General features: G+C 37.5%; 1 protein-coding gene across 6 annotated transcripts in view; it reads left to right on the top strand.

The window, feature by feature from the left end:
• LOC149545084 (putative UDP-arabinose 4-epimerase 3) overlaps positions 1-13,026 on the top strand; it is a 37,958-nt gene extending 24,932 nt beyond the window's left edge. For all 6 annotated transcript variants that reach the window (XM_089795584.1, XM_089795579.1, XM_089795581.1 and 3 more), the window contains 3 exons: positions 8,108-8,237; positions 8,721-8,865; positions 12,361-13,026. In XM_089795584.1, coding sequence (XP_089651710.1) covers positions 8,108-8,237; positions 8,721-8,865; positions 12,361-12,587 — 502 coding nt within the window. In that variant the 3' untranslated portion in view covers positions 12,588-13,026. The remainder of the gene's footprint in view (positions 1-8,107; positions 8,238-8,720; positions 8,866-12,360) is intronic.
• The last annotated feature ends 377 nt before the right edge of the window (positions 13,027-13,403 follow it).

Raw genomic sequence — 13,403 nt, forward strand, 5'->3', positions numbered from 1 at the left:
TTGCAAACCATACCCCACTGTGCCCTGCAAATATCTGAGTACATGCTTTGCTGTGATCCAATGAACCTGCCTTGGCTCTACCATATATTGACTCAAGGTGTTTACAGCAAAACAAATGTCTAGTCAAGTGTTGATTGGATACATCAATGAGCCAATTAATTGCCTATATTGTCTAGAATCTACCAATTTTGACTCTGAAGAATCAACCTTCTTCAAGTTGGCTACCATTGGAGTAGCCATTGGTCTATTGTTCTCCATCTTGAATCTCTTAAGGATCTACAACGTATACTTCCCTTGTCCAAGGAAAATCTCTCTCAATCTTTGCCAAACCTCAAGTCCTAGAAAGTAATGCACCAACCCAATGTCCATCTCAAACTCTATTAGCAAATCTGACTTGCTCTCAATGATCAACTTCTCTGCCCTTGTAAGAATTAAGTCATCCACAATAGAGCACCAAGATGAGGATCTCAGATCCAGCAAGTATGAAGTATAGGTTGGAATCTGCCTCACTCTTGGTAAAACCCATGCTTTGCAAATAGCTATCGACCCTGGAGTACTATGCCTTCAGAGCTTGTTTGAGTCCATACAAGGCTTTCTTAAGCCTGCATACATGCGACTCTTTGTCATGTACCTCAAACCCTTGTGGCTGCTCCATATATGCTTCTTCCTAAATGATTCCATTGAGGAATGTTGTCTTTACATCCATTTGGTGAATCCTCCACCCTAGCTCTAGAGCAATGGATATAACAACTCTAATAGAAGAATCTCTAGCAATAGGAGCAAAGGTCTCCTTGTAGTCTACTCCCTCATATCTACCAATTTTGGGATTAAAAAAATCAAACAAGGCACTTTTGTTCTCTCTAGTCTCCTTGACATCCTGCAAGCTTTTGTTCATCACTTTGAAAACATGTTTGCTTTGCAGGGAAAGTCGGTTGCTCGGGAGGGAGCCCTTAGAAAGTGTATTTCTATTACTCCAAACTGCCTAGCAGTTGAGCAATGTACTTTCTGAGCAACTTCTTACCCTTCGAGACCTTAAAGAGGCAATTTTCTCCATGGCTAATGACAAGTCCCCCGGGTGTGATGGGTTTCCTTGTGAATTTTACAAACACCTCTGGGAATATTGGTCCCGATCTGCACAAAGTTTATCTTGAAGCCTATCATTCTGAAAGCCTAGGAGCTATTATCAACAAAGGAAACATCAAATCCATACCTAAAGCTGGAGATCTTGAGGATATTTGTAATTGGCGGCCCATTACCCTTCTTAATGTGTCCTATAAGATTATTACTAAGGCAATTTCTCTTACAATTCGCCATCTCCTTCCTTTAATTGTGTAGCTTGAGCAAACTGGCTTTATCAAATCCAGATATATTCTTGACAACATCATTGTTGTCTGGGAAGTTATGGAGTGGGCTCACAAGTCCAATCAGCCATCTGTTCTTTTGAAATTTTTTTTTGCTAAAGCCTATTTTTGGATTGAATGGCCTTTCATTTTGGCTGTGCTCCAAGCTCTTGGTTTTGGTCCCAATTTTCTGCAGTCTGTGGAGATGCTAATGCTTGCATTACTATCAATAACTCCCAATTTGATGCCTTTGGGCTTTTTTGTTCTATCAGGTAGGGTTGCCCTCTAGCTCCAACGTTATATGTTCTTGTTGCTGAAGGGTTTGGCTACTTGCTAGCCCACTTCGTGTCTTCAGGTTTGGTTCGTGGCATTTCTTTACTAGAATCCTTTTCCTAGTTGGTCAATGGTCATTTTGCTAATGATTCTTTTCTCACTCTTTTGGAGGATGAAGAAAACATCAATAATGCCTTGAATTCAAAAAGCCTCTGGCTCTACCATTCAATGGCATAAAACGCTCTGTTATCGCCAGTCTTTTTTGCCAGCTCCACCTTAGCTTAACCAGTTTGAATGGAAATGGGTCACACACGGGGAGATTTTCCGCTTTTTAGGCATTCCTTTTGTCGTTCAAGCGTCGCCAATGGATCTGTGGAACACTGTGCTTGCCAAGATTACAAAGAAGCTGGACTATTGGCTTACGAAATTGCTTTCTTTTGCAGGCAAATTTCATATTTGTTCTGAAGTTCTTGTAGCTACATGTCTATTATTCTTCTTGTTGGGCTCCTTCAAAAGGCTCCTATCAAAAATTAGAGCGATTGCTCCGTGATTTTCTTTGCGCTTCTGGTTCCGACCATCATGGCTTTCATAGAGTTGCTTGGGATTTTTGTTGTCTCCCCAAAGAGTCTGGAGGCCTTGGCCTCCTCTCCACACAGAAGCAAGGCCTTGCTCTTTGTGCCAAATGGATTATTCATGCCATCATTGGAGATGAAGCTTGGAAGATTCTGGTTCGGCATTGCATTTCCTCTGGTTTCCTGTTAACAGACCTGCATGGAAGGGGATTGGCTTTCAAACCCTTCTCATCATGTGAGAACCCATGCACATATAGGGCCCTTTTGTTGTCAAGAGCATATGGAAAGCCTGGGAAGTTGTTAAGCCTTGGCTTCGCTGGTTTGGTGATGAGTTTCGTGATGGGCTCTCTTTGAACCAATAGAACATTTGGTGGTCTCCTTTGTTTGCCATTCAGGGTATTCCCCTAGCCAAGACTCAAGGTGCTAGTGCTCTACGTTTTTTCAAACGAGGCATCAAGACTCCTAAAGATCTTTTGTCTAGGGTCTCTATGAGTCTCAGATCTTGGGAAGATATGCAAGTCCAGTATCGTCTTGCTCGTTTAGATCAGCAAACTTCTGACTTGTTGCTTTCTGCAATTCTAGGCCACTTTATTCATAAAGTGGGTATCCAGTCTGTTCAACCTTGGTGGATTGAGTGGAAGTGGTATCCTGCCACTCCTTTCACCAGCTACAAGCCAAGTTTGGTATATAGATGGTTTTCTCCCCATCTGCCAATGGTGGATACGCTCAATCAGAGATGGCATTTGCAATCTTCCCTTTCTCAATGGAGAAAGCGCTTTGACACTATTTGGAGTGCCATTACAGAACCCAAGATTGCTCATTTTGCTTGGTGTCTGGCTTTTCAAGGTCTTCCTCTTGGGCCTCGGCTTAAGCATAGTGGGGTTCCGGATCCTAGGTGTTCATTTTGTGGCCAACTAGAGTCTTTCCCGCATATTTTCTGGTTTTGTAGATTTGCTCAAAATTATTGGCATTGGATTCACATTTTTTAAAGTTGTTTTGCCTGAACCCTTTTCATGGCATATGGCTATTTTGGGTGATTCCCCCATAATCCTTAGAAAATTTATCCAGATCTGGCATACCTTTAGGATGGAGATTTTGTTCACTGTGGAAAGATAGAAATGTTGTTCTTTTCACTTAGTTTTCTTGATATAAATATTGCCATGTACACTAAAGCGTGCATTTGTAATAATGTAATGATACAGATTCAAGTGCAAGCAAACAAGGTGGCCCACCTTCAAGAACTTCTCAATCACTGGGGCAATGCGACTTGTACTGTTGCTAGAGTACCTCCAAATGCCTCGACTAATACCGCGCTGCCTAAATGTTGTTGCCGAGGGCACAGTTCTTCGGGATGCCGCTCGCACACGCTGCATTTGTAGGCTTCCTGCCACCGCTCTCTAGTGTTGGTGATGGTGGTTGGTGGCACCGCTCGGTTTTCTTGCCTTGTGGTGGCACAAGCTAGTCCCTAGCTTCTCCTCTTGGTCTTCGGCATGTGGTTTTTGGAAAGTGGCCCTTTCGCTTAGATTTGGCCATCTCACCTCCGCGGCCTGATACAATGGATGCTGACCAAGCCCCTAATGATGCTACTGACGATTGGACTAATCCCAACTTGCCTGCCAATCCCAAGGATGATTGGGGATTTCACGATCGAGTTGAACCACCCCCCTTAGCTGGCATTGCTTTAGCTGCCCGAGGGTTGCTTCTTATGTTTTTTTTTGATGAATATTTGTTGATTTTGGCTTCGTCTGTGTGAACTCTTGCGGGGTGATCATGTATCCCCTGGCCTTTTTTTGTGAGTTGTAATCTTAGTATATTATTTATTAATAGAAAAGGACTATTCATCAAAAAAAAAAAAAGAAATGAACCAATTTGATGTAAATGCAGAATATCTAAAAAATATTCTTTAAATTCTGTATAAAATTGTTCTTTAGAATATAGGGGTTTTCAAGGCAAAAGAGTTACATTTTTTTATGTGTATGCTCTGTGTTTTAGTGCAGCAAGTTAACTGGTTGGAGTCTTCAAAGTTCTTGGGGAGTTTTTTTTGTGAGACTTGGCCCAAAGTTGGCATTGAGACCTTGATGAACAAATTTTGCGAATATTCATTGTTTGGAAGAACTCACAAATTCTCGACAAGTTTGCAAACTATGATATGAGCTGTACTACTGTAACTAATATATAAAATATAGGAAATAAATATGGTGAAATTAATGAATTCCAACAGATAGCTTTGCTAAATCAAAACTTGTCGATAGATAGTATAATAAAGAACCGACATTTGTTAATTTCATAGAGAGATTTTTACAGGCTTGTTGATTATGCGTTACTGTCTTGAATTAGTAGAACTAATTCCAACATTAATTCACCTTCGAGTGTTTTGGTCTTGCTTATCATCAGTTGATTCTGTACAATAAGGTTAAGACATTCAATGATTGGGAATCTATTTAATTTTTTGAGCAAAAAAATTCTATGTTTGCTACATCTCCTATGTAGGTTGAGATGAAAAAATAATGCCCTGAAAACTTGCCAAACCTTGGAATTGTGTTGGAATTGTTACTATAAAATCAGCGACCTGTGTTTTGCATTGTTTCTACATGATTTTGCTTGAGAAAACTTGAACCTCTGCTCAATTTCACATGTGATTTGGCTTTGTACTTGATATGGGTTTAACTCATGCCCAAAAATACTTTTGTTTTCCAGCCAATTCAGTCCCATATGCATGGCCATTTTGAGGTTCGTTTATCAAGATATGTGATAGTTTGAAATGGCATTTACATCTTTTCCAAGAGTTGTCTATAGCTGTTCTTTCTTTTGCTTTCTATTTAGGGTCAATAACCCTGTTGAGGGTTATTATTGGAGACAATTGCCTCAACATTTCAATTGTTGTATTGTTTATAATATCAAATTATTGATTTTTGAGTATTACATTGCAACAGCTTATAATCATAAGCAGGCAACTAGTACATCATGAGATCCATGTAATATCATGGTTTAAAACCAACTCCAAGAATAAATTAGTTGTTAGAAGTCATTGAAAGTAAATCTTTCATGGGAATAACTCAACAAACCAATATATATTGGTTTGTTGAGTTATTCCCATGAAAGATTTACTTTCAATGACTTCTAACAACAAAATGTATGAAAAATGGCATCAGAGTTTGAGAAACCTAGAAACCCTATTTTCTTGGACCAAAAAGTTTTAAAAACTGATGGGAGATAGTGATTTGATAATGGGTTGTGATTGTATCAGTCAAAATCTTGATTGACCATGAAATTGCAAAATCATGATAAATTTAAGGGAAAAAACTAAAAGTGGCAATGGCGGCAACAAAAGGATTATTGTCAAGGTTGCATGGGTATGCATACCCATGTACCCAAGTACTGGGTACTCAGTGTGGAATTATAGCTAAGCATTTTGATTAAATTTTTTGAAATTGTTTTGGTTTTTTGTTTGTGTATCAGCTTGTTTATTAAGCTTAATTCAATATGTAATCAGCTTGAAACATTGCTATAATACAGATTAACAGTAAACTTTATCACTGTTCAAGTCAACAGTTTATCATTTGCAATATGTCATTGTTAAATGATTTATGATCTTCTTGTTCATGTTTAAACTCTGTCTTCTCTGTTACGCATCTAAACATTTAGCATATATTATTATTACAAGTGTATTGCAAATCTGAAACTGAAAACCAATGATTTTTTTTAAAATCTTGGAAGGTTCAGCAACACATATTGATTCATCTACAGTTTTGATTTGAAGTCACTTGGACTCAACTTGAGTGAGTTATTGCAATTTTATATTTTTCATTAAGTTGTTCTATAGGCTGTACTAACTTTTACGGTTCTGATAATTACTTCTCTACCTTGTAATATTTCTTTGGAAAGTACACTACAACCAGAGGGTGCAGCTATGGTTGCCTTCTACTGTCTTTTTCTGTAGTGTCAATGAAGAGCTGAATTTCCTTATTGCTCACATACAATACTGTTTTCAGTCCTCCAGTTACCTCAAACACATGCTTTGCACCTCTTTTTATAAAATTGTTGATGCAGGAACATTCTCCAGAGCCCTCAAAGAATTTACAGACATGCTGCAGGTTGGAATGACGTTTGTTACTTTAAAATTCTGGGTTACAAACTTACACAGTTGGGGGTGCTATGGCAGTTCTAACTTCATCTTGGATACTACATCAGTTGTGTTACTGACAGACAATGTATGAGTTGTGTTATCCATGAACACTGCATAGTCACAGACCAGTCCTTTATGCACTGTTTTCTGACCAATCTGTTTGTGGTTTCTTTAGATTCTCAAATTGTTTTATTGTTCATCGAATGTTCACTTGAACTTTATGAGTCAGAGGCCATGGTGGGTAGTACACTTTTTTAAAATCCAAGTGTTTTTTGTTTATGCTGTGAAAACAGGAAGATACTGTATGAGGTCTGCTGACATCATTGGGATGGTTGATAGACCCTTAGGATGCCCGGGTGTCTCTGTAGTGCTCTTAAATATGGGAAGATCCCTCTAGAAATCCTTGATACACACACAGACACAGACACACATATATATATTTGTAAGATGAAGCAGGGATATTTAGTTCCTGTTCTGCATCAGTGAAATGTCTCATTCAGAAGCAGGAAATAATCACCATGGATGCTTCCCTGTGGTGCCTAGAGAGAAACTTGAAAAGAAGTAATGATTTGATGATAATGTACTAGTCAATCTGCAAGACCATGGATATTGTTCATAATAAAGATCATCATTAATTTTCCATTGCTCATGCAAATGATGAAAAGAAAATATGTAATTGCCCATGGATGACCAAAACAGGCCAGTGGGGCTCCAAGCTACAGGTCATGATGACTGCTAAAGAGAATTTCAAGAGCTGAAATAGAGAGTAAACATACGTAGCAAATAGACCTTAAACAAGTTGGAAAATATCAACCCAGCTAGTAACTGTGCATTGGATGTCCCCTCAATGAAACTGTAAAAAGAACCAATGCACACTAAAGTTGCAATAGGAACTTGTGCAAAGTTGCGTACTATTTTATGAATCTGTTATAATAATAGTTTTGTTCAATCTGTGTTTCCATTTTGTTTGCATTGCAATATTCCAGTCATCCACATGATTTTACCAGGATCATTAATCCTGTAGTCAATCAAACTGATCTTGATACGGGCCACCTGCCCTTGTTGGTATGGGATTCCTCAAGGCTTTTCCTTAATATTCAATTCAGACCAATTCAAAGGAGGGAGGTCGAATCTGACTTGAACACCTGCATCTTATGTTTCCCATCACTGGGGAAAGTAGGCAGAGTTTTAGGATCATTCATAAGTATTCTGTGGCATAATTCTCAGCAGTTTCGAATATGCGCTTCTCTGTGTTTTATTTGTTGCAATATAGAGCCTAATCAGACTTGGAGGTTAAATTTTCCCCACTATATTTGGTGCGGTTCCCTCCCAGATTTTACTATGGGGGTTTGGGGGTACCGCCCCTTGCGGGGAGTATAAAAAGTTTGTATAAAATGGCTTAGGGTTAGGGGTTTTATAATATATGATGAGATTGTAGCTTTTGTAAGGAATTGCGGATTGTAATCACTGGATAATAATAATATTGGACTTGATGTTGGTGGACGTAGCCTAGGGATTGGGTGAACCACGTTAAATCTCTGTGTCTTGTGTTCTCTTCTGTGCGATTTTATTATTTTCTGATATTGGTTATATTTGCATATAATCGTTATTTCTGTCCATGGTTAATCCTAACATTATTTTTATATGTTTTGCAGAGATACTTTTTTCCACGTACCATTGTAGATATTCATTTTAGGAGTTATAATTCTTGATAAGAATTCAAACCTCACATAGCTCTAATATGTTTTTGATAACTCACATTTCTAGTAACATTAGTATTGTTGCTACTGAATCAGGTATTTCAATGTTATTGGCTCTGATCCTGAAGGAAGGCTTGGCGAAGCACCAAGACCTGAGTTGCGAAATCATGGTCGAATTTCTGGTGCATGCTTTGATGCAGCTATGGGCATCATCCCTGGTTTACAGGTACAAGAACCATCCTTCTGAATAATACAAAAGGAAGCTGAAAATTGCCATACAATTTGCTCGCAATCGATATAATGCCTATAATCATATTTGGTTTAAAATATATTGTTAAATGAGACGAGGGAATTGTAAAAACAGTTAAAAGGGGTTTAATGATCTGTATAATCTTTGATTTTGTTGAAGTGCAATTTTAAATTTTGTGCATTTCCTGATCGTGTCTTTGAAATTAAATATTTTTATTTTGAAGTTTTAAGCTGAATAGAAAAATCATAATGGAGGTAAGCTTTCTTCTAGAGTAATCAAATCTAGTCACCATTGAACTTTACTAGTACAAGGCACACTTTATCATCGCAGGGACCAAAACAACTTTCCGAAATATGTTGGTGTTAAGGATTTTACTTTTTTTCTACATTTTGTAATATATTATTTGCCTTTGTTGACTATGTTTACGAAATTGAATGGGTGCTTTATTTGTCTGTGCAGATCAAAGGTACAGATTATGAAACAAGGGATGGAACATGCATCAGAGATTATATTCATGTAACTGATTTAGTTGATGCCCATGTCAAGGCACTGAACAACACTCGGTTAGGGCAAGTCAGTGTTTATAATGTGGGCACAGGAAAAGGTATGAAAGTTAACCTTTGTACACGTATTATACATGCATGTAATACTTACATGGGTTCCTAAATGCTGTAAATAAAGAAACTTAACTTTAAATACCCTATGGTTTAGGGCATCTAATCCTCTAGTTTTCTTTATCCATTGCATGACAACATATAACACCTTTATGCCACTTTTTTTCAGGTTGTGTTTGAAAAATAAATCAGATCAGAGTGCAAATTTTTGTTGTGTTGGAAATGAAGAAGCTAAGCTATCACATAAACCAAATCACCAATAATTACCAAAAAATGAATACACGTAAAGATTAATATTCACATTCTTCCCCTTAATTTGAAGTGGCTACAATTAAACTAAGCATGCCTTCGAACTTCTCAAACTGTTATCTTCCGAATATCTGACGGGTGCTCTGTAGTTGGAGAATACTTCAGTATGTTTCTCTATTTAACATGATCTCAATTCCTCAGTTTTTAGTTTCCTCAATTTATTTGGGGAGGATAAGATAAGGTAGACATGATCTCAATTCCTCAGTTTCCTCAATTTATTTGCAGAGGATAAGATAAGGTAGATCACTACTTTGATGGTCAAGATTCATGGTAGGAGATTAGATTTATAAAGGAATATGGAGTTTGTATAAGGCTGTCATTCGTGGTCCCTTAGACTGATGGTCTTGTGGACATTATTAAAAAATCTTCATTCATTCATTCAAATGAAACATTGTGTGTATATTGTTTTATATCAGATAAGCAGGGAGTGCCCTGATCCCTTACATGAGATAGAACAGCTTAAAGCACAGAATCAGAAGCAGCAAAATAGTGAAGCGGTTCCCAACACTGCAACCCAACAAAAACTAGCAACAGCATCCCAAAAAACTTAACTGATATCCACTACTATAAAACATAATAACCTTAATATTAACCATCACAGTTTCAAAAGTACCTATAGAAAGAGTAGTCATCATGAAAATACCCTAAACCAGATCTAAACTAACCAGCACAATAAAATTGTTATTAATGTTTAAAAGCTCCATCCTAGAGCACAGAACAAGACCCAAAATGACAAAAAGCATTGATTACAACTAAACAAAGCCTCTATGAGGCTCCAGCTCTTGTAGCACCATCAACCATGTGTCCAATCTGCCTTTCTGGGAGTTCTTTTCGTTCATTTCCTTCCCGCTACCTGTCCTCTTTAAGTGCTTTTTGCTTTTTGATTTCCCAGTGGTAATACTAGTGCAGGAGCACCTTAGTCATTTTGGTGTGATATGGTGAGGTGGGAGTGTTTTGAATGTAATAAGACTCAATGGCAACAAATCTAGTAAGATTGAGCCTATTGAAGTCCAATTTTGGCTTGCAAGCTCTAAAGTTGCTGATGAGCAATTTTTGGGTCTAGAGCCAAGAGTGGTCAAAGTTGGAAAGTGTTGTAAATAGGATTGATTAAGGTTGTTTAGGGATTTGGGATGCTTCCTAGGTGATTTGGACCATCTTGGATAAGTCTGGAGTGATATAGTTAGAAAATTGCAAGAATGCAACAAGAGATCTGACAAACAGTTAGGAATGGTCCTAACTGATCCAAGAGCACATATAAGCCTTGGAAAACTGAATTTGAAGTTAGTTGAATCAAGAGAGACAAGTTTTGATCAGTTTTTTCTCTGCTTTCAGTAGATTTCCGTACTGCTTCTGTACATCATTATGACATTTTGTTAAGTTAGTGTTGGTAGTTTGTAGAGTTCTGTTTTATCTTTCTTTTGCAGCACGTTTCGAGTTCTCTGGTTTAAGAGAGCTGTGATTTGGAAGTTGATCCACTTGTAAACCCTCAGAAACCAGGGTTTTGAAGCAAAAATGGCTCTAGCCTGACATTCCAAGGTTCAAATTCCAAATGGCTTGGTGGAATGTTAGGTTAGCCTATACAGTTTGCATTTCATTTAGTTTTGGACTTGTCTTTATGGATTTGCTGATTTTGCAGTGATGTCCTAGGCTGATCACTGGGAAGTGTTGAGCCAGGGAAAGATAGAAAAACAAGAGCGATCTTGTGAAAAGATTGAATGAAAGAGTTTGTGTTAGCATGAATGCTGATGATACTACATTAGGGCAGTATCCTAAGCATTGGGGAGTATTGACATGTTGCATTCATGATTGTGTTTGTCATTGATGTCAACATAGCAGTATGTGAAGACTGACAGAGTAACAGAGAGAGATCATAGTTGTACGGACAAGGTTTTGCTTGTCTGGTGATGCACAGCCATGGGCATGTTTAGTATAGTGTCCTGATGACGTGGTTCAATGCACAGTACGTAAGTCAAAGATTTAGAGAAGTTGTACCTGATTTACAAAGAGCAGTTCAGAGACATAGTACTTGGAAAGCAATTTCTGATGTTTGTATTAAATCTTTCATTTGAGATGTAATAAAGAGATGTGCGGTCAAACATTGATAGAGGACAGTCGAATGATGACGTCAACAGATGCACAAGCCCTAGTATCGCACGTGTGAAGTTTTGTATAGACTGTGAGCCAACAGTGGTATTGTAATTGTAATTAATTAATTATCTTATTATAATTAATTAGGAAAGCCTCAAGGTCGACTCAAGGAATTATTTTGAAGATATGGTATAAAGGAAAGATGTTTTCCTTGTTTGTAAAATGTATCCAGTATTGTATGAAGTGCGAAGTGAAAAAAGGAGTAGAGTATTTACTGAATGCGAGTAAGCGATCCAAGGGATTATTGGATGCAAGTTTTGTGATCTGGTTACAAGATCAGAAGGAGTAGAGGTCTGGTTGACAGGACAGAGGAAGGAAGTACTATTCACCTCTATTATTCTGCAAGGAATAATACAAAGATCATTTGGACAGTGGGTTCATTGATCTTAACCTTGAAGCTGTTTGGGCAGTGGGTCCAGCTGTCTTCCACAACTCCTAATAGGGTTGGCATGAATATTGAGTCCTTGAGTGCATTCGAATATTCATTCAGTTTTCGTTCAAAACAATGCATGGTGGTACACTGAGGTGGCAGTGGGGGTCAAACAAATTATGACTGGTAATAATGATACGTTTTGTCTTGACACTTTGACATATATGTAGGAATGCGCTATTGGTAGGCTCCTAAATGGCTGTATGGTTCATGCATATTGAGGTCTCCTGACAATGTACAGTTTGTCTTTGACACAGCTCTAGGATTTTTGCTGCATTGTTAAGTGACCATTGCAACTGACAGATTATTTTCTCAAGAAGTCTATTTCCTTTAATGGCAGCAGTAGAATTGTGTGTCAAAAGAATAGCATTACTGCAGAATCTCTTGTAAGATTAGTACCATGTTTACTAAAGAATAACCCTCTTGAACTTTTTAGCACTTTATCATACATTTTAGTAAAATGTTGACTGTTTCTTTAATGCATTTTAATCATGGTCAGAATTTATAGTATATGCCAGACAATGCATCCTAGAAAAGATTATTTGAAAATCATGATTAAAGCATGATGCTTAAGCTGTTGGTTTTTATTTCACTGCAGGTAGTTCTGTTAAGGAGTTTGTTGAGGCTTGCAAAAAAGCAACTGGTGTCAATATAACCGTAGTCTCTTTGGAGAGAAGACCAGGTGACTATGCTGAAGTGTATAGCGATCCTTCAAAAATACAGAGTGAACTTAATTGGTCTGCTCAGTATACAGATCTCAAAGAAGCTTTGACCGTTGCTTGGAGGTGGCGGAAATCCCATCCTAATGGCTATGCAAACCAATGATATTTTTATTGTCACTCAACCAAAGCACAGTTGCTGACATTTGGAATCCATCAATGGCTATCTCAAGCAATGAGTTCCTTGTGTACTATTTGGATATAGCATGTCGAAATGCTAGCTGTAAGGAAATAGAGGTATATTTATTATTGTATTTAGCAGGCTATGTCATTGTATTTATCAATTATTGTCTGCCTTCCTGTTAGAGATTGGAAGCTATTGGTTATATTTCTATTGTAAGAGGAACACATAGGCTAACTTAAAAAGATAGATATTGATTCTCCAATCTGAGATGTGGGTTACAAGCTTGGCTCAAAATATATACTTTCTACAACTGGAAGAGATTTTTTTTTGTAATTGCTAGATAGCATGAAGCTTAACTGTGGTGTAAAATGCTTTCTAAGTTATTTCATTTTAGCAGCATTTAAATGTATTTTTTATGGAATACAGTGAGTTAAAAAGCAATGGTGTCATTTTGTTTTATGAGATACTCTCATTTTGCATTGACTAAGCAACTCTCATTTTGTATTGGCTGAGCAAAGTAATAAAATACAAAAAATTAGCCATTTACTTTGCAGCCATATGTCAATCTCTATTCTCCAGTTTTCAAGCATATTCTCATTCCTAGACAGTTTGAAAATAGACAGCTATGATGTCATTCATTATTACCTGAGTCTTCGTGTAGCATTCTTGCATATTTGAATTCAATCTAGATAAGGTCAATTGGAAGGATGTAATTTTTCTTTCTTTTCTTTGGATTTATAAATTTAATAAAGAACGTAACATTTTTGAAAGGAAGTCAAAGTGCAGAATAATGCTTCT

Source organism: Cupressus sempervirens, chromosome 8 (genome assembly GCF_028749045.1).
Source record: "Cupressus sempervirens isolate cs-2001-9-10 chromosome 8, ASM2874904v1, whole genome shotgun sequence".
Lineage (NCBI taxonomy): Eukaryota > Viridiplantae > Streptophyta > Pinopsida > Cupressales > Cupressaceae > Cupressus > Cupressus sempervirens.